Source organism: Sceloporus undulatus, chromosome 3 (genome assembly GCF_019175285.1).
Source record: "Sceloporus undulatus isolate JIND9_A2432 ecotype Alabama chromosome 3, SceUnd_v1.1, whole genome shotgun sequence".
Lineage (NCBI taxonomy): Eukaryota > Metazoa > Chordata > Lepidosauria > Squamata > Phrynosomatidae > Sceloporus > Sceloporus undulatus.
The window spans coordinates 67,573,570-67,600,095 of record NC_056524.1 but is presented as its reverse complement, the minus strand read 5'-3'; the positions used below and the strand labels follow the sequence as shown (position 1 = coordinate 67,600,095).

At 41.7% G+C, this 26,526-nt stretch overlaps 1 protein-coding gene across 6 annotated transcripts in view; it reads left to right on the top strand.

Moving 5' to 3' along the window:
* The window catches only part of SETD4 (SET domain containing 4), a 35,682-nt gene extending 13,480 nt beyond the window's left edge, over nt 1–22,202 (top strand). For 2 of the 6 annotated variants that reach the window (XM_042456667.1, XM_042456666.1), the window contains exons 2-11: nt 1,020–1,138; nt 2,510–2,605; nt 9,531–9,592; nt 13,842–13,930; nt 14,419–14,848; nt 16,221–16,395; nt 18,957–19,038; nt 19,918–19,998; nt 20,129–20,252; nt 21,537–22,202. In XM_042456667.1, coding sequence (XP_042312601.1) covers nt 1,060–1,138; nt 2,510–2,605; nt 9,531–9,592; nt 13,842–13,930; nt 14,419–14,848; nt 16,221–16,395; nt 18,957–19,038; nt 19,918–19,998; nt 20,129–20,252; nt 21,537–21,671 — 1,353 coding nt within the window. In that variant the 5' untranslated portion in view covers nt 1,020–1,059 and the 3' untranslated portion in view covers nt 21,672–22,202. Of the gene's footprint in view, nt 1–276; nt 733–1,019; nt 1,139–2,509; nt 2,606–9,530; nt 9,593–12,145; nt 12,682–12,839; nt 12,863–13,841; nt 13,931–14,418; nt 14,849–16,220; nt 16,396–18,956; nt 19,039–19,917; nt 19,999–20,128; nt 20,253–21,536 lie in introns of those variants that run through there. The other 4 variants (XM_042456671.1, XM_042456668.1, XM_042456669.1 and 1 more) reach the window with 4 other exon arrangements.
* The last annotated feature ends 4,324 nt before the right edge of the window (nt 22,203–26,526 follow it).

Here is a 26,526-nt window from a genome sequence, read left to right as displayed (position 1 = left end):
TTTGTTGTGGCACCAGAGCTTTCTGACAGAGAAGGTTAAATGTCTTGCAAAACTACAGTTCCCAGAATTCCCTACCACTGAGCCAGGGTGGCCAGACGTCCTTTTTTTCCAGGACATGCCCTCCATTGTAACCATCTTTCCTTCTGTCCAGTAGGACTTTCAAAATGTCCTCTGTTTTGAGCAGGACTAAGAAGCCTGAATATATTTCTATGAGTGTTTTTAGCTTTTTATTTTGTAAATGTACATTTTATGGTGCCTTGTCTTCCTTTGCAGTTGTGACATCTGGTCACTCTGCATTGAGCCGTAGCCGTTAAAGTGGTTTCAAACTGGATTGACTGTGCAGTGTGGATACAGTCTTATTAATTCCGCTGTATAAAACTCATTGGGACTTGAATCTTGGAAACAAAACAACAACACGCATCCAGGAATGGTCTCTGTGAATTTCGCATATCAGATGAATAACTGAAGGCTTACACTTTGAGTGTATCCACACTGCAAGCTTAAAGCAGTTTGACACCACTTTAACTGCCATGGCTGTCTTCTATAGGTTCCTGGGATTTGTAGTTTGGTGAGGTATTCAGCCAGGCCTGTCTGGAGCTCTGCAGCCAGTTGTTGTTGTTGTGTGCCTTCGAGTATTTTCTGACTTGTGATGACCCTAAGGCAAGCCTATCACAGGGGTATCAAGCTGCTTTATTTCTAGAATGAAGATGCACCCTGTAGTCCTATTTTTTGGTAAGCCCCCAGTACTCTCTAAGAGCTGTCACTTCAGAACATACCATTATTACTCGGTTCCTAAATGGGTAAGAGAATTAAATGCTGCATAAAACTGAGAAGAGATTGTTGTTTCTTGGCATGCTTTTTTTTTCTTCATAAAAAGAGTATTACGTATGTTTTACAAATTTTATAAATGCCTAATTCATAAAGATCTTAAGATGTTTATAAAATGGGATCATTTTTGTGTGTGTCCGGGAACAGAAAAAAAAACTTGTGTAAGTAATACAATATGTACGTTTCTCCAGTTTTCACATACAGACTGTGCATAGAATTTGAGCAGCTTTGATGAACATGAAGAAAAACAGTGGTCGGACAAGCCGAAAGAGACAAAGAAAGAGGTCTAGAATATTTTCTTCATATGGAGGTAATGCGATTGAAAAACAGGAACCACAAAATTCAGGCCAAGACTACAAAATTATGGTTCTTTGCACAAAAATTCTTTTACTATACACACTCGGTAAATGTGAAAAATTAATATTTCAAATTACAAATTTTACTTAGAGCTTTATTTTTGTGCTGGATCAGGACACAATTGTTTAAAACATTTATCTAAGGGGAACCAGTATTTTGGCCTACAACATGTGCAGTTCCTTACCATTGTGCACAGTTCCTTCCTAAACACATCTAAAGGCCAATTATTTACATATAACATTACTGACCAGGATGCCATATTGTTGCTGAAAAAAAAAATAGAAGCTGTAGTACCTGTGTGTGGTTTTAGCACATGGTTAACCTGCCCTTCAGTCAATGAGGTTCAGTGGTTTGAACTTTATACTAGGATTCTGGGAGGAGACCAGGGTCCAAATCCGCATTCAGCCATGGAAACTCACTGGGTGACCTTGGGCTAGTCACATTTTCATCTGGAAAGAAAGGCAAACCTTTGAAGATATCTTGCCCACAAAATCCCACGATAAGTTTGCCTAAGGGTTGCCATAAATTGGAAACGACTTTAAAGCATACAACTGTTCAACAGTGGAACACACTTACTTGAAGAGCGATGGAGTCTCCCTCCTTGGAGGTCTTTAAACAGAGGCTGGATGGCCATCTGTTGGGGATGCTTTGACTGAGAGTTCCTGCATGACAGGGTTGGACTGGATGGCCCTTGTGGTCTCTTTCAACTATGATTCTACCATTGGTATAGGGTTTAATATTTGTTTAAAAAATCAGGGGCTCAGGGTTGACTCAGCCTGGCATCCTTCTGAGGTCTCTAAAATAAATACCCAGCTTGTTGGGGACAATCAGCTTACATGTTGTAAACCACTTAGGAAGTACTTAAGTGCACTGATAAGTGGTATAGAGATGTACAGTACTTGCTATTGCTACTTGCTATTGGACTATCCCCACAATCCCTCAGTGTTGGCCAAGCAGGCTGGGTTTTCTAGGAGTTGAAATCTAGAGTATCTGAAGAGCCAAATGTTCTGTCATCACTGCTGTAAATGTTGGTGTAGGTAGGAACATGGAATTGATTTAACATATTTTTTACTTGGGAGGATGATTTTAATATGAGTCCAAAAGTGAAAAACCTTGCCCTGCTCCCAGAAGTTATACCAGCTTTTTTCATTAATTTTACTTTGATTATCTCCATCTGTTTCAGTGCCTGTGGTTTATGATGTAATCTGCATTTATAGTAGTTATTTTATTATGACAAGCCTTTCTGTAAATCAGTGTAGAAATAAGGTATACTTTAAAATGATAGATTTTAATATTTTTAATTTCTTCCCCTTTTCTTGTTTAGAAAGTCTTAGTCACAAAGACGAATATATATTACTTAAGAAGTGGCTGAAAGAAAGAGGCTGCAATGTTAATAAAATAAGACCTGCTCAATTTCCAGGTAATCTTAAAAACTGTTATCTCATAGACTTTGTCTAGTAGAAAAGTAAGTCTACATGGTCTAAATAAAGTTACCATCAATAAAACTGGGCATCAAAATATCACCATATTTATAGCAATCATATTTTAATCCTTATGTAATTAAGCTTGAATGTTCTGTAGAACATGTGGACCTATTTACATGGAGCTGATGATAAGGTGGATTCAGATCATAGTTCTTCCATTTCGCTACAGAGTATGAACCCTGGAAAAAATATCATTTAAAAGACTGAGCAAGGGATTGTGTAGCTGCTGACAAGATGGTCATTTTGAAGCATACAAAGACATAGCCACTTTAGTCTGTATAATCAATATGTCAAGAGATCTTGTAGCACCTTTGAGACTAACTAAACAAAGAAGATGGCAGCATGAGCTTTCGTAGACTTAAGTCTACTTCCTCAGATGCATTTGGGGAAGTACACTTAATTCTACAAAAGTTCATGCTGCCAACTTCTTTCTTTAGTTAGTATCAAAGGCGCTACAAGATCTCTCTACGTTTTGAAGCACAGTTTAACCAAAGTTGAGAAATTTTATGTACCACTGAAACTAAATTTAGAAATGTAAGTCCATCCCATTTTTTGGCCTGTTTGGACATCCTAGGCCCATTTCACATTTATGGTAGCTCCTACCTAAAGAGAAGAGGAAAAGGCAAACTGGGATCCAGAAAGCCTAGAACAAATAAAACCCCACTAACAACACTAAACATGAACAAAAAGTAAAATTACTGAGGAATAGAGAAAAAGAGGAGCAATTCAGATTCCCTTACATTTTCCTCTCTTCTGAATGATCTCTTTTTTCCTTCTCGTCTTCTGGGTTGGTAAATGACATAACCAAGTTACCAAGTGGAAATTTGATTCTGGATTGGAGAGTGACATGTATGTGTGATTCGGTGTTTGGTTGGGAAGTATATTCAATTGTTTTCCATTGTTTTCATGGGGTGACATAAATCTAAACCTTATCAAGGTGCAAGGAACATAGTGGACTCATTGAGCACTCAGCTGCACTGAATAACAAACTTTGTATCTTCTTCTCATATTGGTCTGTTACTGCATGTGGCTGAAACAAGCTTTGTTAGCATAACTGTCTTGTTGCTTCTTAGACCCCAGGTAGTTGATTCTTCCTGACCTCAAGGAGAGAAACCAGGTCTGCTTGTGAACCAAAGCTTTATTCCCTTTGCATTCCATGGCTCCCACATTATTTACCAGAACACCCAGAAATGGGACCTAAGTAACAAAGTAAATAAACAGAAGTTATTCTCAATATGTTGCAATATTAGAACCTAGAATCATCCAGTGAAGCTCATTGTTGGGTCCTGAGCATGATGGAATACACTGTATTTCAATACAAACTATAGGAGGTCAGGATGGATACTACTTGGTATAAAAGGGCATAGGATAGATTCATGGAGTGTAAGGCGTGTTACAGACCGCCTAAAACGGGCAGTCTTGTGCCGCTGCCGGTTGCTGCATCCGGGAACCACAGTGGCCAAACCGCGCGGTTCCTGGGCGCAGCAAGAAAGAAGCGCCGAAATGGCGCTTCTTTCTGCAGCCTGGAAGTGGCGCTGTGAGGCGCTAGTTGCGCTAGTCATTGCGGACGCTATGCGTCTGCAACGTCAAAATGGCGGCCCCCGTGTGGATGGGCGCCGCCATTTTGTACGGACTTGGTCCATACTAGGGTTGAGGGGTGTCTGGAAGGGACGCCCCTTCTCAACCTTACCACGCCCCTTCCTAACCCTAGTACGCCCCTTCGGCGCGTCTGTAACGCGCCATAGGCTTCCTGCTAGCCATGAAGGCTATTCTTCCCTGGCTTTTTCTTGGTCCCCCAGACTTGGTCCCCAGAGTAAGTTTGCTGGGGAGAGTGTATGGTTGAATGGGGTTGGTGTATTTGCTCAAATGCACTGCTGTGGCTCATCCACAGGTGTTTAGTATTTAGTGCAGGTGTTTAGTTCCTGATGGTCTTTGTCTGGATACAGGTTCTTCACCTCTGCTGCCTCTGTGTCTGAAGGACTATGTGGGAAAGACTTGCATTTTAAAATAATAGGTCTGTAATTGTGGAAGAGTTCACAGTAGAAAGTGTGCAATAACTTCCAAAATCCACAAAACAACAAAATCTTTAATAATAATGATAATAAATATTTCTATGCTGCCTCCCCAATAAGATCGAGGCAGATTGCATCACTCAATAAAACATATAACATAATAAAATAAATCCCACTATCCCTCCTCCCTTAAAGCATTCCACTTAACTACAATGCAACAAAAACAATAAAATACATTTAAGATGATTAAAATAATTAAAACACTCATAATAGAAGCAGGACACTATAGGGGATCATTGGGACAGTCTGTATCACTGGGGCTGAATCAATCAGTCAGGGAAGGCCTGTCGGAAGAGATCTGTCTTGATAGTCTTTTTAAAGCAATCAAGGCTGGTAATATGTCGGATCTTCTCCAACAGGCCATTCCATAGTTTACGAGTGGCAGACGAAAAGGCCCTCTGGGTAACTGTAGCCAGCCTAGTCTTTATTGGCTGTAATAAGTTTTCCCCAGAGAACCTAACTGTGCTGGACGGACTATACAGAGGAACGCGTTCCTGCAAGTAGGTTGGACCCAAGCCATGTAGGGCTTTAAAGGTTATTACCAACACCTTGTACAGTCAGTCCTCCTTATCCACGGATTTTTTATCCATGGATTCAAGCATCCATGGCTTGAAAATACTTTCAAATATATACAAATTCCTATAGGCAAACCTTAATTTTGCCCTTTTCTACAAGGGACATCATTTTACCATTGTATTTAATGGGACTTGAGCATCCATGGATTTTGGTATCCACGGGGGCTTCTGGAACCAAACCCCAGCAGATACCAAAGGCCCACTGTACTATACCTGGAAACTAATAGGCAGCCAGTGGAGAGATTTTAGAATCAGTGTTATATGGTCATCTCTAGATTTCTCAGCGACCAATCTAGCTGACATATTTGTAACTAGTTGAAGTTTCCAAACTAGGCACAAGGGTAGCCCCATGTAGAGCGCATTACAGAAATCAAGTCGTGAGGTTATCAATGCATGTACTACAGTTTTCAGGTTCCCTGGTTCCAGGAAGGGTTGCAGCTGGCATATCAGCCAAAGCTGATAACAAGCACTCCTGATCGTCGCATCTATCTGGATTGACATCTGGAGGGACGAATCCAGGAGCACTCCCAAGCTGCAAACACTGTCCCTTAGGGCCCCATCCAAGATTGGTTGACGTATCTTCACACTCGGATTAGGAGACCCTACAACGAATACCTGGATTCAGTTTTAGTCTGTTTTTCCTCATCCAGTCCATTACCGCCTTAAGACATTCATTTAGAGGAGAGATGCAATCCTTAGCCAATACTGCAACACGAGGCATAGAGAAATATATCTGGGTGTCATCAGCATATTGATAACACCCCACCACATGTCTCCAGATGATTTCTCCCAGCAGCTTCATGTATATATTAAATAGCAATGGAGATAGAATGGCACCTTGAGGGGCACCAAATTTGAGCTCCCTTTTAAAGGAGCAGCTGTCCCCCATCCTCACCATCTGGAATCTGCCTGAGAGATAGGATCGGAACCACTGCAGTGCAGTGCCTCCGATCCATAACTCCCCCAGGCATTCCAGAAGGTTGATGGTATCAAAAGCTGCTGAGAGGTCCAGAGGTACCAACAGTGTCAAACTTCCCCTGTCAGTACCTACACAAAGATCATCCATTAAGGCAACCATAGCAGTCTCAACTCCATATCCTGTCCTAAAACTGGTTTGAAATGGATCTAGATAATCTGTTTTATCCAAGGCTGCTTGGAGTTGAAGGGCAACAGCCCTCTCAATCACTTTGCTCAAAAACGAAAGATTTGAGGCTGGCCTATAGTTATTCCTGTCCAAAGGATCAAGGGAAGCCTTTTTCAGAAGCGGCCTTAGTACTGCTTCTTTTAAACAAGATGGAAACTGGCCTTCCTTGAGAGAGGCATTAATGACATTTCTCAAAAAGTCATTATTGCATCTCCACCTTGGACAACCAGCCATGAAGGGCAAGGACCGAGAGGGCAAGTTGTCTTTTTCACATTTCCAAGGACCTTATCCATGTCCTCTGTACTCACACACTCAAATTGATCCAATATAAACCTATTCACGGAGTTGCTGGATACCTCACTTAGCATTTCTGCAGTAATGTTGGCATCCAAGTTGGCTCTTATTTGAAAGATTTTATCTGCAAAATGATTGTTTAATGTGTCACAGCATGCTATTGAAGATTCTAATAATGGGTTCTGTGAGGTGGGTATCTGAGTTAGATCTCTTACCACCCTGAACAGCTCTTCTGGGCGAGAATTCACATTATTATTATTATTATTATTATTATTATTATTAATAATAATAACCTTTATTTACGAAGCGCTGTACATTTACACAGCGCTGTACATGCAATCTTTTTAGTTAGACGGTTCCCTGCCCTCGGGCTTACAATCTAAAAAGACATGACACAGAAGGAGAAGGGAGTGGTGGAGGGAAAGGGTAAGAGGTCCAGCAGTTCCTCTCTACCTCCAAGGCCTGGACCAAGGCAGCTGGACTGGAGGGAGGGCTTGGCTTCATAATGGATGGTTAATCATTTTCCAGGGAAAATACATACTCTCAAGTAGGATAATGCATATACAGTACATAGCAATACGGGAAATGGTTTGATAAACAGGCACCAAAAGAACATCAAATAGTAAGGGACAATTATGCAATGCCTGGGAAGGCTTCTCTGAACAGGATGGTTTTCAACTCCGTTTTGAAGCTGGTTAAAGAAGTGATGGCTCTTGCTTGTGGGGGAAGAAGGTTCCAGGAGTGAGGGGCAGCAAGTGAAAAGGGGCAAATCCGGGATGGGGCAGAGGAAATCCTGGGCTGAGACAGCAGACCGTGACTACCAGAATGGAGGGCCCTGGTGGGAAGGTGAGGAGAAAGAAGGTCTGATAAGTAAGGAGGGGCCAGTCCATGGAGGGCTTTAAATGTCGACAGCAGGAGCTTATACTAAACGCGGAAAGGGAGGGGGAGCCAGTGAAGGGATGCCAACACAGGAGAGATGTGGTCAGAGCAGTGGGTGGAAGTGATAATGCGTGCAGCTGAATGCCGAACAGAGATTAAAGGACGGAGGTGAGAAAGAGGAAGCCCAGCCAGGAGGACGTTACAGTAATCAAGTCGTGAGCAGGATCTTGGCAGTAGAGGCGGAGAGATATGGTCAGATTTTGTCAATATTGTACAAAAAGAATCTACAAGCCTTGGCTGTGGTCTGGATCTGAGGGATACACGACAGAGAAGAGTCAAAGATAAAACCAAGACTGCGGGCTTGCTGGACTGGTTGAATAGAAATGTTGTCCACAGAGACAGAAAAGGAGAGTTGAAGGGTGGGCTTAGGAGAAAAGACAAGAAGCTCTGTCTTGGACATGTTGAGCTTCATACGCCGATGGTGCATCCACTGCGAGACAGATGTGAGGCAAGACGAAACTTGCTGTTCAAGCCTTGGAGAAAGGTCAGGGGCGGAAAGATACAGCTGGGTGTCATCGGCATACAGATGGTAGGAAAAGCCAAAAGAGCTAATGAGTTTTCCTAAGGACAGTGTACTCTGCACACACAGACTCAGTGTGTGCAGAGTACAAAGTTTTCTTTGCTGCATGTATTGCCACTCCATCAAGACAATCCCTATGGCGTGTCTTTATTGGCCAGCCAGAATGCACAAAATAAATGATGCAAGCTTTTAAAACTCAGTTGGTTTTTTCATCGGGCAAAGGTGTTAACAATCAAACAGGAGAAAGAAAAAAGTGACGACATTGAAGTAATATGCTTATATTTTATCAAGACTTTGTTCTGAGTTAAGATGGTACGGAGGGATATCCATGTAGGTGGAAGCCATTACTCCTCCTTGGCCATCATCTCGATGAAGAGTAAAGTCCAGGAAGTAAAATTTAAAGTCCTTTGGCAACACAAAAGAAGCCTCCTTTTGATCCATGTTATTTCTCTCCTATGTGAGGCTACCAGCCCCCTCCTTTAGCTGGTACATTGAATTTCTCAAGAAGTCTGTGTTATTGTATCTGGAAAACTTCTAAGATGCTACTTAGGCAGAACAAGCCAAATGTAGTCCCATTTTAAAAAAAGTTTTACCTTTGGAGGTAAAGGCCTCAAAGAGTTAAGTCCAAGTTCTTAATTCCCTTTTGTTTAAGATTCCCCTCTTGTGGCTAAAATGCATTGTCCTCACATCTAGAAAGCATATACAGTGGTGCCTCGGGTTACGAAATTAATTCGTTCCGCGGCCGCTTTCGTAACCCGAAAAGCCTTCGTAAGCCGAATTGCCATAGGCGCTAATGGGGAAAAGCCGCGTTTCGTGCGAAAAAGCCGAAAAAAGCACCAAAAATTTTCTTCGTATCCCGAAAAAACATTCGTAACCCGGAACAATGATTTCCTATGGGATTTTTTCGTATCCCGAAAATTTCGTAACCTGGGTATTTCGTATCCCGAGGTACCACTGTACAGGAGTAACCGTACTGGCCACACAGCAAAATACAATAGCATCCAAAATCCACAAAACATTGATACCCTTCTATGTGTTTTGGTTGGCCAGTAATCATACTGCTGTTTTGTGGATTTTGAATGTTGTTATAATTTGCTGTATGGCCAGCATGGTTATCCATGGACATGTTTAGTAAACAGTGTGCCTGCTTGAGCTTCGGGAAGTTGTGCAGGATTACAGTAAGCACCGTGCTTTCTATACCACTCTTATCTTCTTCCTTTGTCCAGTTTCTGCAAACCAAAACAATCAATTGTAAGTTTCTGTGGAATCTTGTGGAAGTAAATTTCATTGAATCTTTCTCTCTTGTTTGTTTCCTAGAGACAGGAAGAGGTTTGATGACCACAAAAGGCCTTCAGGTTTGTATACTTGAGAAAGGGCAGGTGATGATCTTCTGGTCTAGACTGAGAATATGAGAAAAAATTATTTTCTTGAGATATCCTTGTACATATTATTTATGCTTTTGTAGTGGTGTTAAAGATATCCTTTTATCCTGGGGTTAAAACTACTTTTATGTTGGCCATATGTTGGCCCTTTTGTACTAAACTATGGCGGGTTACAGACGGGCAGGGGAGGACGTCTTGGAGGTGTATTTAGCTGAATGCGGAGCCTCCAGACGGCCCGCCCCGGGGGCGTGCTTCAGGTGTTGGAGCTTCCACACGGGGGGCAGTGAAGACGCCTCACCTGGGTCCGTTTCGGACCCGGAGTTTCCAAACCGCCGCCTCAAAGGACGCTGCAAAAAAAGAGGCAGCTTCCGCACGGGCGGCCCAAACCGCGGCTTTTTTTTCTTTTGCTGCATGAGAGGTGCGCAGCTGCGCAGCTGCAGCGCTAAGCAGCGGCGGCAGAAAGCCTGTCTGCGCATTTAAAGCACCCAAGCCCCTTTAAACTTTTTCCCTGTGCACTCTAAAGCTAGGCAGGAGTGGTGTGAGGTAGCAATGTCCAAATTCTGTCCTCCCAGGCGTTTGGACTTCATGTCCCAGAATCCCAGACCACAGGGCAAGGTGGCTGGGGATTCTGGGAGATGAAGTCCAAACGCCTGGGAGGACAGAGTTTGGAGATTGCTGGTTTGGGGACCAGTGAGCCAGGCATGGTGGGAGGAGAGAACAGGAAGGGTAGAATAGAGTAGATAGGGCTGGGAGGGAACACATGCCCTGGGAGGCGAAATGATGTCTTTATGGGACATCATGGGACCTAGTGCCTTGTCAGTGCTCCCTGCCCCTTGATCCCAGGCCCCCTCTAGTTGCCCTTTGCCTTTGGGGGCAAGTTTAGAGGGCATCAAAAGGTCTTGGGCACATTCAAGCTCCAGGGTCTCCTCCTCCTCCTCCTCCTCCTCCACCAGCACAGGCTCTGTTCTGGCTGGTTGGCCCGCCGGGACCCTGACACGCTCCCCACTGGTGGCTAGTCTGTTGGGCCTGATGCTTCCATCACTTTTAATGAAAGCATACAGCTCCTTGTAAAAGGGCGGGGGGGGGGTGCCCTTCGTAGTACTTTTTTTTCCTTTGCCGGCTGGCGGATGCGCAGGTGCGCAGCGCTAGAGCAGCGGCGGCAGAAAGCCTATGTGCGCATTTAAAGTGCCCAAGCCCCTTTAAACTTTCCCCCCCCCGCTCTGCCCAAAAACAATGGTGGTCTCCTGCCAGCTGGTGATCAGCTGGTGTTGGCATCCTTGTCCACTTGCACGTTGCCAATGTCACCAGCATCATGGATGCCTCCTCTCCTTTGGTCCCCGCGCTCCTGCTGAATCTGCAATGTGCAGCCACAGCTGTCTCCGCTGCCACCGCTGTCCCCCTGCCATCTCCCCTCACCTCCTTTGTACATATGTCAATATTTACAGTTTTAGCGTTTTTTATTGTTAGGTGAAAATGGCACAGGAATGTGTGTAGGGGTGCACTTTAAAGTCCAAACTTTCCAAGCAGCACATGCGTACATGTTGCTCTAGGGTTAGGGTTAGGGTTAGGGTTACGAGGCTTAAAATGCGCCGCAGCTGTGCCTCAGCTTCCACAGCTGCATGGCAGCGGACGTTGCAATTAAAGCCTGACTGCAAACTGCGCATGTTCCAAGACCCCAACTCACTATGCGACGCAGCAGACACGGAGCTTTTAAATGGGCAACTTAAAGTAGCGGCGTAGCAATTCTGGTGTGCCGGTGCAGCAGCTCTCATGGCTTCTTCCACCTCTCGATATGTGTCAGCATTCAGGTAGGACTGCTCCAGTTTCTGCAAAATGTTTGGCTGGGACCATATAACTATGAGGTCAGCCGTCTCATTATGAGACCAAGACGTCCCCCTGCCTTTTTTCGGGGTGCTGGTGGATGGCTGAGCCATCCTGCCTGGTGGCAAAGGAGAGCCGCCACACAGCTGTGCCAGGAGCAGCCAAACTGTGCCCGTTCCCAGGTGAAAATGGCGCAGGAATGTGTGTAGGGGGTCACTTTAAATCCCAAACTTTCCCTTTTCACTTTCTACAACCAAAACATCTGCCGGCAAAACTTACAACTTCCCGCGGTTCTAACAATGCATGCGCACAAGTGGCTCTAGGGTTAGGGTTACGAGGCTTAAAATGCGCCGCAGCTGTGCCTCAGCTTCCACAGCTCCATGGCAGCGGACGTTGCAATTAAAGCTTGGCTGCAAACCACGCATGTCCCGGGAACCCGACCCATTATGCGACGCAGCTGACACGGAGCTTTTAAACCGGCAACTTATATTTGCAGCGTAGCAATTCTGACGTATCGGTGCAGCAGCTTACAGACGGAGCTGCGCAGGTACGTATCAAACAGAAAAGAAGCAGAAAAAAGCAGCACCTTTTTAATGCTGCTTCTTCCCGCTTGGGGCGTGCGGGGGGCGTGTTCATGGCGGCATTCAGGTAAAGCCTGTCTGAAGGCTCTACCTTCATGACATCATGAGTACATCCCTTTTTGCCCGTCTGTAACCTGCCTGTATTAGATCACAAGATCATATTCTGATATTATGAGTAATTTAGACACATACCATTTTAAAAAATCAGAGTTGGGTAATACCCTTATTGGACCCCTAAAATATTATTAAAAAGGTGAACTTTCAAACCTTCAGCACTCAGAATGGCCTTATATCATTTTAGTTGTTCAATAAATGAAGTACCCAGCTCTGATTATTTTATTTTACTCATATACCCAGACAGTTTCATTTCTTTTTCTTTTTTTTAATATATAAACAGGTCTCATATTATGTTAGAGTTGTGTTTGTGGACTTGCAATGTAAACTGAGACTAATGTTAACAGGGTTGGGGAAGCTAGTCCCATAGGGAATCACTGGAGACCAGGAGTGTGTGTTCTAACAGAGCTGAAGCAGCTACAAAGTTAGCAGTTTTACTTAACCACCACCAAGAATTTTAAAACATAAAACATTAGACCTCACCTTTTCCAGGGTAGAGAAATGTGCAGATGTTCTCCAGAGGGACTGGAAGAGACAGCAGCTGGTGACCCAAAGGGGGAATTGGCCAAGGTGAACTGGCTTTCTACGAGGTGACAGTTCCTCTTCAGAAAAGCACACACAGAGAAAGAGCAACTGATTAGGGCTGTATCATGCCGTGCCAAAATTCCTATGCCAAAATTTCAACTCACCTCATTCTCTTGCTTCCTTCTCCTTTCTCAACTGCACAGGTGTGATGGGAGAACTATGCATTGTGAGTGAGACTTTAATTTATTTATGAAGAAATGTTCTACATTCGAAATGTTATGGAGCCAGTGTGGTGTGATATGAATGTTGGACTGTGACTCTGGAAACCAGGGTTCAGTTCCCAACTCGGTCATGAAACCCACTGGGTGACCTGGAGCAAGTCACATGCTTTCAGCCTCATGAGAAAACAATAGCAAACCTTCTCTTAACAAATATTACTAAGAAAATCCTATGATAGGGTTGCCTTAGGGTCGCCATTAGTCAGAAATGACTTGAAGGCACACAACAACAAATGTGTGCACTGTAATTTGTACATGATTATAAAATAGTCTAAACATTGACTCTGGCAGGTTGGCTTTCCTGATCCTTTGTGATCTGATGCTAAAATCGTCTCTGCCCATTCCTCTTGTCAACTAAGAACATGGGTTTAATAGCTTAAAAGCATCTATTCCAGTGATAGTGAGAAGAAAAAATGCTGCTGAAGAGAAACAGAAGCCAACAAGAAAGGAAATGGTGGGTAGGGCAGCTAGGACAACATTTTACTTCATTATTTAAGGTCCTAGCACTGTATGTTCAATAATAAACACATTAAAGGATTGCACCTATTGTACATTATGCGATAACATACAATAGAATCCAGAGCGTAATCAATTCAAGAGGAAAACTGGGGAGAGTTACAGAATACTTCCTTGTCCCACAGAGAAACTCCAACACCTCTTTTCCATATAGGTCCATAGGTTGTAGGAACACCAGCCTTTCAGGCCTAAAGAAGCTGACATTCTGAGAAAGCCTGGCTGCTTGAGGTCTAAGCAAGTAAATCATCTCCCAGCCCCTGAAGACACACATACTGATATCCAATGGTGAGGCTGTGTGGTGCATTCCCACTCAACTATTCAGGTGAAGCAGGCTCACTAAAGTGAATAGAGATTCAATGAGAAATGTATTGTAAGCTACGTTGTCTGATATTTCTTTTTAACTTTTCATAGGTAGGAGAGCTGATTATTTCTTTGCCTGAAAGATGTTTGCTCACCACTGAGACTGTACTAAATAGCTACCTCAGGGAATACATTGTAAAGTAAGTTGATAATGACTTAACAAAATCTTGGACCTTGTGTACTGACGTTTCTTAAATCTCTTGATTAAATTTAGAACTGCTAGCATATTCTGTGGTTTAAATGAATTCTCTCCTGAATTTTGAATTATTTTGATACTTTCAATAGAGAAGTCTTGATAAAGTGTATCTTTCCCTTTATGTGCCACCAGTTATTGACTGTGTTTGAAGGCACAAACAGAAATGAGTCATTAAATGAAAATGTCTTCACTGGAAAGTCAAACAGTTAAACTGCAATCTGAAATACCCTTGCCTGGGATTTAGCTGCAGCTAGAGTGCATTTGTTAAATGAATGGGCCTTATTTAGCAACACTTTGTAGCAAGTCTCAATAATTCAGGGGGAATTCTGTACCTTGGACTAACATTTTGGTTAAGACCCAGATATGTAGTGAAAGGAATTGCGTAGAGATATGTGTTATAATATTTTTGCCTTCTTTTCCCATTTTTAACAGATGGAGGCCCCATATTTCTCCTTTGATAGCACTGTGTACTTTTTTAATAGCAGAGAAATTTGCCCAAGAGAAGTCATTGTGGAAACCATATCTAGATCTCCTGCCTGAAATATATACCTGTCCAGTTTGCTTGGAGCAAAGGATAGTGAACCTGCTTCCTGAGCCCTTGAGAAGAAAGGCCCAGGAGCAAAGAAAACAAGTCCAAGAACTGTTTGTTTCTTCCCAACAGTTCTTCTTTTCCTTGCAGCCTTTGTTTCCTAAAGATGTTAAGTCTATTTTTAATTATCATGCATTCAAATGGGCTTGGTGCACCATTAATACAAGAACAGTATATATGAAGCATTCACACAGGGACTGCTTTTCTAGAGACCCGGATACATATGCTTTAGCCCCATACTTGGATCTACTAAATCATAATCCTGCTGTCCAGGTAAGAAAATTGAAGGAGTGTTTATAGAATATATAGGTGTAAAAGTGTGATGGATTATGTGGGATCTGCAGCAAAATGTGTGTGAAATGTCAGGCTTCCAGCATGATACCCAACTATACTTCATTCTGTTACACCTCGTACTATGTTTTTTGTTCCCGCCCATCACAGCCAGGACTTGTCAGGTTTCTGTACCTCTAGAGGTAGCAATCTGTTAGCATTATGTACCTCTAGAGATAGCAGTCTGTTAACATGTTCATCCTTAGGCTTTCTGGTGCATCCCCCCCTTCCCCAGTAGAATGTTTCATTTCTCCAAATTTTGTGGTTTACAGCCTACCGTTTCCTTCCTCTTGGGTATGGATGGTGCTGTTTTAGTTACATAAGTATTCATGCTCAGGTGTGATGATCAAATTTGTGTCCTAGGGATCCTCCATGGGCTGGACTAGAAGATTATCCAAAAATTAAAAAGAGAAAGTAAGAAAGAAAGAAGATCTGGAGGTCAGAAGTCCATTTCTTGATTTGAAAAAGGGTGTATTTTAAAAAGTTATACACTGATTCAAGCACCCACGGTTTGAAAATGTTCAAAAAAATTATAAATTTCAAATATCAAACCTTGATTTTCCATTTTTTATAAGGGACACAATTTTGCTATGTCATTATGGCGGGGTACAGACCGCCGCTTTGCGGCGGTCTGCCGCCGCTGCCAGTAGGTCCGCAGGGGAGCCGGAGCCTTCACACGGCCCGACTCCCGCGCGGACCGAAAAAGAAGCTCCAAAATGGAGCTTCTTTTAAAGTCGCGTTTGCGACGTAGCGAGGCGCCAGGGGCGCGCTCGCTACGTCACAAGCGGCGTGACACGTCTGGATGCTGTGCGTCCAGTACGTAAAGATGGCGGCGCCCATGTAGAAGGGGCGCCGCCATCTTGTACGTATACAATACGTACTAGGGTTAGGGGTGCGCGGAAGCACCGCCCCTTCCTAACCCTAGTACGTATTGTATACGTACTAAATGGCGGTGTGTATCCCTCCTATATTTAATGGGACTTGAGCATCCACGGATTTTGTTATACACGGGGGATCTTGGAACCAACCCTCAGCATATAACAAGGGTTCATTGTATTGACCTCATTAGTGGAACACACAGGAGGCCCTCCATCCAGGAGTACCTTTCCTTGTTTTTGTTCTGTTGGTGCAAGTTGTATGCCGTCAGTTTTACATACTTCATGAGCACAATAACAAGCATTTCATGAGCAGGATCATGGAGTTTTATTTGACAAATTTTGCCTTCAGTAATCAGAAAAATAGTAGTTTCTAAACAGTTTATGTATTTTTAAACTTTTCTGCTCATAAATATATTATTTTCTCAACTTCCTCCAAGGTGAAAGGTGGATTTAATGAAAAGACAAAGTGCTATGAAATAACAACACTTATGCGCTGTCAAAAATATAAAGAAGTTTTTATTTGTTATGGCCCTCATGATAATCAGCGCCTGTTTCTGGAATATGGATTTGTTTCCAGTGGTAATCCACATAGTAGTGTTTATGTTGGGACAGGTAAGGCTGTGGTTGATCCTCACATTGATGGGTGGTGAAGGTTGATTGGAAGTTTAATATGGGGTAGCTGAAGATTGCCTGAGCTTTGAATTCCACCACTTTTAAAGGCAGGGATAGCAATAGTGTGTCCTCCAAGTACTGGTGGAGTGCAACTTTTGTTATCCTTCACCATTGGTTATGCTGGCTGTAGTTGATGGGAGATGGAGCCAAACTTTTAGAGGCCATACAGACCTCACCCATTGTAAGGGGTCGAAATACTATTGTAGCTTGCTCTGCGCTATGCAGTAGCTTGATTTCAGTTCACATTGCATGATTTATTGGATGGATGAGGGCCTTAAGAACTGAGTTTAGTGTTTTGTGGTAAAGACACCATTTACAAGACTGCTGGTATTTTGTGGTAAAACAATCACAAGACACTATTTAGTTGCCCCTTTTAGTGATCACATTCCTGCTTTTGTCCTCTTGTCCTCCACATTTGCCTTATAATATTGCTAGGGAAAAACGATGCACTCTTTTTTATTTACAGTGAGAAACTCCCTTAGAGGTCCTATAGGTGACACAGATATTTTTAGCTCTGTGCTGGACTGGTTAGGCAAGGAAATAATTGCACATGAGGAGATACCTGCAGAAATTCTGAGTATATATTTACTAATGAAAGTACTTAGCTTAATCTCAGTTTAAAATCCATTAGTCCCACCTTTACCCCAGTGCTTTTTCTCCCACTAATTCATGCCGATTTTTCTCTCTTTCACCCTGGTATTCATTTGGGCTCTCCCAGCTTTTCCTACACGAGAAACCTCCTAGCTCCCCCAACAACCATTCTGTTTTTATTTTCTCCTTTGCTACTTTTATTTCTTGCTAGTCTTTCCTGCCACCTGGTGTTCATTTATGTAACTCCTAACTCTCTTCCCAATCCTTGCCAGGCACTAGGAGTTTCTTTGTCACCTTATTGTAGTTCACTAAGTTGAAGCAAATAAGACTTCAGGAAAAACCACATTTATGCTCCAAATACGGAGGCAGAAGGAGAAAAGGAAAGCTTCTGTTTTGGGACCTAGGAACAAATGGATCACAGGGACACTAGCTGGAACCAAAACATAAAGAGAATCCTCAGCATATGACAGAGGAATATCCTCAAGCAGTTAAGGACAGATGAGAAGCAAAAGTAAAAGGGGACAGAAATAGAGTCAGAAACCTGAATATAACTTGTTCAGCAACTTGGTTAGAGGAACAAGAGAATTACTGTAACAGTCAGTGCAGAGAAACAGAAGGTGACAACAAAAACAGGAGGGACATGAGACTTTGTCCAGAAGATTTAAGAAGTCAAAGAGAAATTTAAACAAAGAGTGGACATTATAGAATCATAGAACTGGAAGAGGCCACAAGGACCATCCAGTCCAACCCCCTGCCATGAGGAAGACACATTCAAAGTACCCCTGACAGATGATCATCCAGCCTCTATTTAAAAACCTTTAAAGGAGACTCTATCACTCTCCAAAGGAAGGTGTTCCATTGTGAAATAGTTCTTGCTGTCAGGAACTTCTTCCTAATGTTGAGGTGGAATCTCTTTTCCTCTAGTTTGCTCCACAGGGAACACATTACCTAACCAAGTAGAAATAAAAAAATGATGGAAACATACACTGATGGAACTATATAAAAAAGATGAAAAGATGAATCAGGCCTAAACCAGATGGGCCAAAATGACACGATTCCTTGCTTTGTTCAGGGCATAGCATTAGATGATGCACGCCCCGAACACAGTGGGAAACTGCACAGGACCTGCATCATCTGAAAAGAACCAGGCCCAAATGGAGTGGTAAAATACCACTCCTTTTGCTAGCCTAGTTCAATAAGGAAGAGCCATTTGGAGATGATCCTACAGTTTTAGAAAATGAAGTGGAAGCTATGCTTAGAGCACTTAGAGAGAAAAATCACCAAAAACGGCATAGCAATAGAACTACTTCAAAGTACAGAGACACAATCTACTCTAGTTCTAACTGAAATCTGTCAGCAAATATGGAAACCAAAACAGTGGCCCAGAGACTGGACACATTCAATATGTATTCCAGTTCCCAAGAAAGGGGGCACCAGGAATTGCAGTAACCACAGGACCATTGCATTAATTTCCCATGCAAGCAAAGTGATGCTCAAAATTCCACAACAAAGATTTTTAACATATGTGGAGCAAGAAATGTCAGATGTCCAAGCTGGGTTCAGGAAAGGAAGAAGCACTAAGGATCACACTGCAAACATACATTGGATAATGGAGCATATCAAATAATTTCAGAAGAAAATTATCTTGAGCTTTATAGATTTTGATGGTGTAAATCATGAAAAACCGTGGATCACTCAGGAAGAAATGGGTATGCCACAAGATAGGTTAGTTGCCCTAAAGCCAGCCATGCCAATCAGTGATGTTAGAATCACATGCGTTCCCAGCCCAAAGTGAAAATAAATGCTTTCATTGTATTGCTTCTGAGATGCTGGTGGAAATGTGATATATGATAAAAATAGTATTTGTTACTACAATTATTTAATTTTTGAAACATTTCATTTTTCTTTAGGTATATTGCTTAAAAATGCATTTCCAGAAGACAAACAACGACACAAGAAACTTTCTTTTTTACAAGAGCACAGCTTTTTAGAGTAAGTTCTACATATGTCTAAACAAGTCTCAAGTTTCAGCCAGAATCGCCTCTCTGGGATGCTGCAGTATAACTTTCAAACGTTGTGGTAAGGGGAAAAAAAGCTCACAACATCATACTCAATTTCATAGAGTATTTATATCACCTGCAAGGCTCTTGTGATTAGATGCTGACAATTTGCTAATTCTGTGGAACACACACTGCAGAACAAGGTTCATTTCTGGAATATCTCCAGGGCCAGAGGGCTATCTATGGTTATTGTTGCTTTTCCCATCGCCAATCATCTTAATGGGAAGCATTGATATTAAGTGGATGTGGGAAACCTTAATTTGTGCCAAACCTTTAAATTGATATAGAAGTGGGAAACATCTGAGAAAGAAAATACACTGCTCCCTCGGGTTACGAAATTAATTCGTTCCGCGGCCGCTTTCGTAACCCGAAAAGCCTTCGTAAGCCGAAATGCCATAGGCGCTAATGGGGAAAAGCCGCGATTTCGTGCGAAAAAGCCGAAAAAAGCACCAAAATTTTTTTCGTAACCCGAATAAACATTCGTAACCCGGAACAATTATTTCCTATGGGATTTTTTCATATCCTGGAAATTTCGTAACCTGGGTATTTCGTATCCCGGGGTACCACTGTAATCCAAATTATAAAGGCAAGAAGAGGAAGAAAAATTGCCCTATCATTTCTGGCCAGACAACAAAGTCAAAAATCCAAATTATACAAGCTGAAGTCTCAAATCTACTGCTTTAGATGTTGCTATTGAGTATTGGATTTGTGGACTGATAGAGGTAGACAACCAGTATTTTCTTTATGAGTAGTATATGAAATATATATGGGATTTAATTTTTTTTAATGATTTGCCTTTTTCTGTCTCTAGTGATTTGACATTTGGCTGGGATGGTCCCTCTTGGAAGCTTCTTACTGCTCTCAAACTGTTAAGTCTTGAAGCAGATCAATTGTAAGTTATAGCTGTTTACTAAAATGATTATTAATGCAGAGGTTTTAAATGACATTGTTGAGCTTTGTTTGGATATTTGATTTAGATGCATGATATATAACAAATGGGTTTTCTAACCTTTTGTTTGTAGTACATCCTGGAAGAAAGTGCTTCTTGGTGGTGTAGTATCAGAGGTGAATGAAAAGAAGAGTGTGGATCTTGCAGCAGAAATATGTATGTCATTGATCAAGGAAACACAGCATGCCCTGCAGAAGGTATTTATTTGAATTTTTAGGCTGTTGTTACAAAAGGTTTGAAGATGGGTTGCTTTGAAACCATATGGAAACATAAAATCTAACTATCTTTTATACAAGACATTAAAACTGAAAAGCTTTAAGATCTCTCGAAGGATTGAAAATTCCCCAAAGTGACATCCATCATATTGGCTTAACCTCAGTCCTTAAAAACAGTCTCCAAAAGGAAAAGAATTCAGTTAAAAAGCAAGGAGGTTGACTTTTATGGGTCTTTAAGAAAACAGAGCTCTATAACTGTGAAACCATCATAAATGTTAATTCCCTATATATAAAAGTAATCCAAAGGCCAGATGTAGATCCTGGTTATAAGACTCAATCTCAGCTGTAAATGGATTTTAAAAATCATTATTGTGATAATTTAAATTCAAATCTGAATACTGTATTGTGAGCTAGATTTTCTTGGTTGATCAGATCTACACTTTCTTGCTTACTTTATAATGTTTCTTCTGTGGCCTCAAATTATGGAGGAGAATCAAAGAGCTTTGAGATGCAGTGAAACCCAGTAGCTATACACACACTGTCATTAAAAAAATGACAACAAAATCTATTTCCATTTTTATTGGAGTTTATCACACAAGATGAGTCCCATGCAGAAACTAGGTTTAAAGTGAAAACAACCCGCTGTTGTGGGTTGTTTTTCACATGATGTTCGTGGTTAACCTAAACAGAAAGTAGAAAACCCCCACAAATGCCAGTTGTTTTTCAGATGACGTCTGTGTGAAAGAGAAATAACCCGAATGGAATGCTGACAAAACCTGCTCCTTTTTACTTTCAGGAAATTCAGAAAGTAGAAAAGAGTGGTTTATGTCGGCTTTCTGTTCAGGTTATTTTCTCGTTATTTCTCTTTCTGCCAAAGTGTCTGAAAAACAACCCACATTTGTGGGTGTTTAGCGGATTTTAAAATCCTGTTTCTGCATGGGAAGTGCCTCTGTGCCTTTGTGTGATAAACTCCATTGTGAGATTCTGAGATTTAAGTGGCCATTGACTATATCAAAGCTTTGCTGTGTAATATGTGTCAAGTATAGTTTTAACTGTATAATCTCTTATGGATTGAAGGCCTTTTAAAAGAAACTTAATGACACACACATATATATATATATTTGTAGCTTTGAATTTAAAAATTATTCTAAGCACTTTGCCCTGGATTTAATTTGTCTCAGTGGTCAATGAGTGCCTACATATATGGGTGACTGTATAATAATAACTGATAATGTTATGAATATCTTTTTGCTTCTTACTTTTCAGGTTTCTGTCTTAAAACATGATTGTGAACATTTGAGAACCCAGCTAGATTTGGTAGAGGCACTGCGTATAGAAGAGCTAAGAATTTTGCAGCTATCATCTGAAATACTTCAGTGCTTCCCTACCACAACAGTTTGATCTCCTTCAGATAGAACTGCAGCTCAGCATTCTGAGAGGATCTTCCATTGTAGATGCCACAATGTTTACTGTATTATAATACTATTTTACTATAAAAACATACTCCTTGCCTTTCTGTGCAAAGCAGACATCAGGAGGCTTACAGCAACTTACACTGGATGACATACCTGTTAGTTTCAAATCATGTAAACAGGATAGACAGAAAAAACAAAACATATCCTAAAAGTTACAAAGAATGGAAGGCATGTGAGGTTTGCTAGAAGAATGATGAAGTCAAATGTACCTGTCTACAGAGGCCATCCCAGGGTCCAGGTGCTATAATGCAGGAATCCTAAACTTTGCTAATAAAGACTAGAAATGTCCAAAGGGTACTATTGCTAAAGAAATTATTAAGTCATTCAATTACAGTAAACTAAGAAAAGGAACTATGGCGGGATACATATGGGCAAAAAGGGGTGTGTTCATGACGCCATGAAGGTATAGCCTTCAGACGGCCCTTACCTGAATGCTGCCATGAACACGCCGCCCGCACACCCCAAGCGGGAAGAAGCGGCATTAAAAAGGTGCCGCTTTTCCCCGCTTCTTTTCTATATAGTGCGCAGCTGCGCATCTCCGTCTATAAGCTGCTGCACCGGTATGCCAGAATTGCTACGCCGCTAATTTAAGTTGCCCATTTAAAAGCTCCGTGTCTGCTGCGTCGCATAATGAGTCGGGGTCCTGGAACATGCACAGTTTGCAGTCAGGCTTTAATTGCAGCATCAGATGCCATGCAGGTGTGGAAGCTGCAGCACAGCTGCAGCGCATTTTAAGACTCCTAACCCTAACCCTAGAGCAACATGTACGCATGCGCTGCTAGAATTGTGGAAAGTTTGGAATTTAAAGTGAACCCCTACACACATTCCTGCGCCATTTTCACCTAACAATAAAAAAACGCTAAAACTTTAAATATTTACATATGTACAAGGGAGGTGATGGGGGATGGCAGGGGGACAGCGGTGGCAGCAGCGACAGCTGTGGCTGTGCATTGCAGATTCAGCAAGAGTGCGAGGACCAAAGGAGAGGAGGCATCCATGATGCTGGTGACACTAGCAACGTGCAAGCGGACAAGGATGCCAACACCAGCTGATCACCAGCTGGCAGGAGACCACCATTGTTCATGGGCAGGGCGGGGGGAAAAGTTTAAAGAGGCTTGGGCGCTTTAAATGTGCACATAGGCTTTCTGCCGCCTGTGCTGAGCGCCGCAGCTGCGCATCCGCCAGCCGGCAAAAGAAAAAAAAAAGCCCCGTTTTTGGCCGCCCGTGAGGAAGCTGCCTCTCTCTTTGCAGCATCCTGCAAGGTGGCAGTATGGAAACTGCGGGTCATAAACAGCCCCAGGTGAGGTGTCTTCACTGCCCCCCATGTGGAAGCCCCATACACCTTAGCCACGTCCCCGGGGCGGGCGGTCTGGAGGCTCTGTATTCAGCAGAATACACCTCCAAGACGTCTTCCCCTGCCCGTCTGTATCCCGCCTATGCTTCTCCTATGAGATCCAGGTTGTGTGTTCTTTTAAGGGCCCACAACATTTCCACTGGCACCTGCAGAGCTGTGTGTTGTCCAGATTTCCAGTGTTCTCTGTTGGATGTTAGTAGATGATTTTTATCACTCAGCAGGGAACTAGATTGTCAACCATTGTCTAGGAACCCAGAGACAAATAGAAATGAGGTCAAATGTAATTTAAAATTATGACATTAAAATCAAGTTTTTGTATATTGTACCACTTCATATGAAAATGGCTGGCTGGATTTTCACCAAATTTATTTGTGTGTTTCCAGAACAATTATCTTTTAAAAGATAAAAATAAATTCTTAACTCCACCCCATGTTAAATGTGTTAAATTCTAAATAATTGTGCTGGAATAAATAAATAATGATTGATTTATCTAAATAACGCTGCTTGTGTGTGCCTTACTCTTTCAGGATGGATGATGCCACCCATGGTTGGTTTAATTTGTAATGGTTGCAGTAACGGGGGATCACATATATTTTTTCCAGTCAACAATGCCTTGATCACTTTTACTTTTTGAACTGGCATATAAATTCACATCCAAAACATCATTTTTCTATTTTCTTCTGTCCATCTGGGCCAACTTTGATCTACCTTTTGTGATAAAAACCATAAAAATTTAATATTGCATAATCCACAGTCTTCAGTAAAGAAAGAAATAATTAAAACCACCATCTTTGTAACATGCTAATAAGCCAAGTTTTGGGATAGGGTGATATGACCAACTGTATTGCATAGCTAAACAGATCCTAAATCAAAGAGAGAAATTAAACCTGAAATCTCCACCGTGGATTATTTTTCATCACTCCCCACCCTCCCACACATTTACAGTTTGTATGCTGACCACTAGAGGAACTCATTCAAAACTGGAGTCGGTTACAAAAGGAAGTAACCATTTTTTTCCTCCTATCTGTTTATGTGTTCTCCAATGAAATCCAGTTTCAGGGTTTGTGTTGGGGTTTTTTTTTTTGGGGGGGGGGGGTTTGGTACATTTTCCTATATACATCTGGAATGGATTAAGGGGCAACTTTCAGCAGGTAGCAGGGTTAAGTATTTTATGAGATTTAGCTTTTGCTACCAACTTGTTTTTTAAAAATGGATGAGAGGAATGATCTGTTATACTATGTTACCTTTAGATAATATGTTAAAGCAACATGTAAAAAAGAAACCATTGCATAAGAAGTAATAATGGTACAGGAAAGAGAATACATGTGTTTTGAACCATTTTCCCCATAAAGGTCACTGCATTTTTTCTTTGCAGTCATTACTAGTAAGGTGCCCATGGAAAAAAGAGGGAATGTAGTGATCTTACAACTCCCTTGATATCATTTTACAGCCATCGTTAGATTGGTTTTTAGTTTCCCAGCTTCAGCTATAAAATGTGGGAATAATTCATCATGGGTTAGTGCTTTTAGACCTGTCTATTCAGGAAAAGATAAGATAGTATCAACTTTCAAACTCTGTTAATTAAAGCTTTTAAGTACATTATGAATGAAATGTCAAGAGATGACACTCACTGGGGGGAAAGATCTGTAAGCAATGTCTGCAAGGATTCACTGTTCTTAGAAGTGAAGTACTTCTTAGAAATATGAAGCCCTGTAGAAGAAAGAGACTCTTTTACAGCATGAATTATATAAAGCAATTTCCAGCATAGTGTATCTCTGATCATAGACAGAGATGATAAAGAGGGGGAATGTAAGAAAATGTTAGTATTGTGGCAAAGTAAAACATACCAAGCTTGTTTAATTGTAAACTATATCCAGGCTAGACTTGTTATGGGGATGGTAAACAGTGGCTCTGTTTTATATCTACCTGGGGCAATTTTTGCTAACAGCACACACAAATTCCTAGCATTTTATGGTTGAAATGTGCAGCCAACAGAATCTTAAAGACAGTTTGATAAACATAAAAGCAGGTATAATGTGGGCTGAATTTTATTGTCAAATGAATGAAATCCTGATTAATGGTTTAGAGTGCTGGTCAACATGGGATTCTCAAGAGTGGTGTGTATGTGGTGGCATTGAGATGAAAATAAATGCAGTGTGGCCCTTAACTACTGAACTGTGCTGTGTGGATGTCTGACAATGGGCATCAAGGTCAGACTGGATCAGTAAAGGACAAGGCTTGAGCTGAACAGAGGCAATATGGTTCCTGTGAAAAGTCCAACTTAGTGATGCTCTGTCATTTGATTAGCTGATACATGAATCATGCAAGTCTGCATGATCAAAGTGAAGTATCACCGTTTCTTTGCAACACAGTTGTGAATTTGTGGTTCTGCAGAATCTGTGGCCATCAGTTCCTATCAGTCTTAACCAGCATAGCCAATGGTCAGAAATGATGGAAGTTGTAGTTAATTGACATAAAGATAGCCACAGGTTCTCCACCCCTTTTTCAGGTAACAGAAACCTAATGCTTATGATATATCTAGGACTTTGGCCATATATTTATATTTGTTTACCGCCTTGTTGGACAGTGTGATGGATCTCCTTTCTAGGCTGGCCTCACAGTTCCAAAACCATGGTCTCCTGTCACTCAATCCTCCCCCCCCCCCAAGATCCCTCCCAAGATTGAGTACTTGGGCCTCCAGGTGATTTTTCTATTGGCCATGTTGGATATGTTGTTCAGTAGAAGTCTATTAATACACAATTAGTTCACACAACCACTGAACTATTTACTCATTCATAGCTCCCCAAAATCCTATTCTGTTCTTTCTCTTGGTTGAGTGTCCTATCTCTATTACTGCTGTCCCCTATTTCTTTGCCATCTTCCTATCGCTTTGCAATCCTTGCCCAATCTCTAGGCCATCATCACCATCACCACCCATCATCATCATCTTTATATTTATTTGTATCCCACTTTCCCTCCAAAAGAACAACTAACAATTTTAAAAAAACAGTATAATTAAAAAGTGATACATTAAAATAGAATTCAATTATTGTTTTCCCCATCTGCCTTCTCTCAGCATCTTCTCAGCATCTTCTTTCTTCTCCTAACATCTTTGCCTGATAAAGAAGCCAGTGAAGTTTCAAAAGCTTGCATGATGTATTTTATGCTCTGAGGTAGGTCCAATAAAAGCATCACTTCTTTGGATTTGGGACTTTGTTGCATGGCCAACACGGATACCCCTGGATAAGCTTCAGTTTTGTATTCTTTCTCCCCTGTGGGTCTTCTCTCACAGCATTCCCAGAGCTGTGATTGGGTGGCACCAACCAGGCTTGCCCAGCTCCTCCATTCACAGGCAATATATACAATGTTAGAATTAATTGATTACATGAATAAACTTGTGGATTGTTATTGTGACACAGGGGAGGCT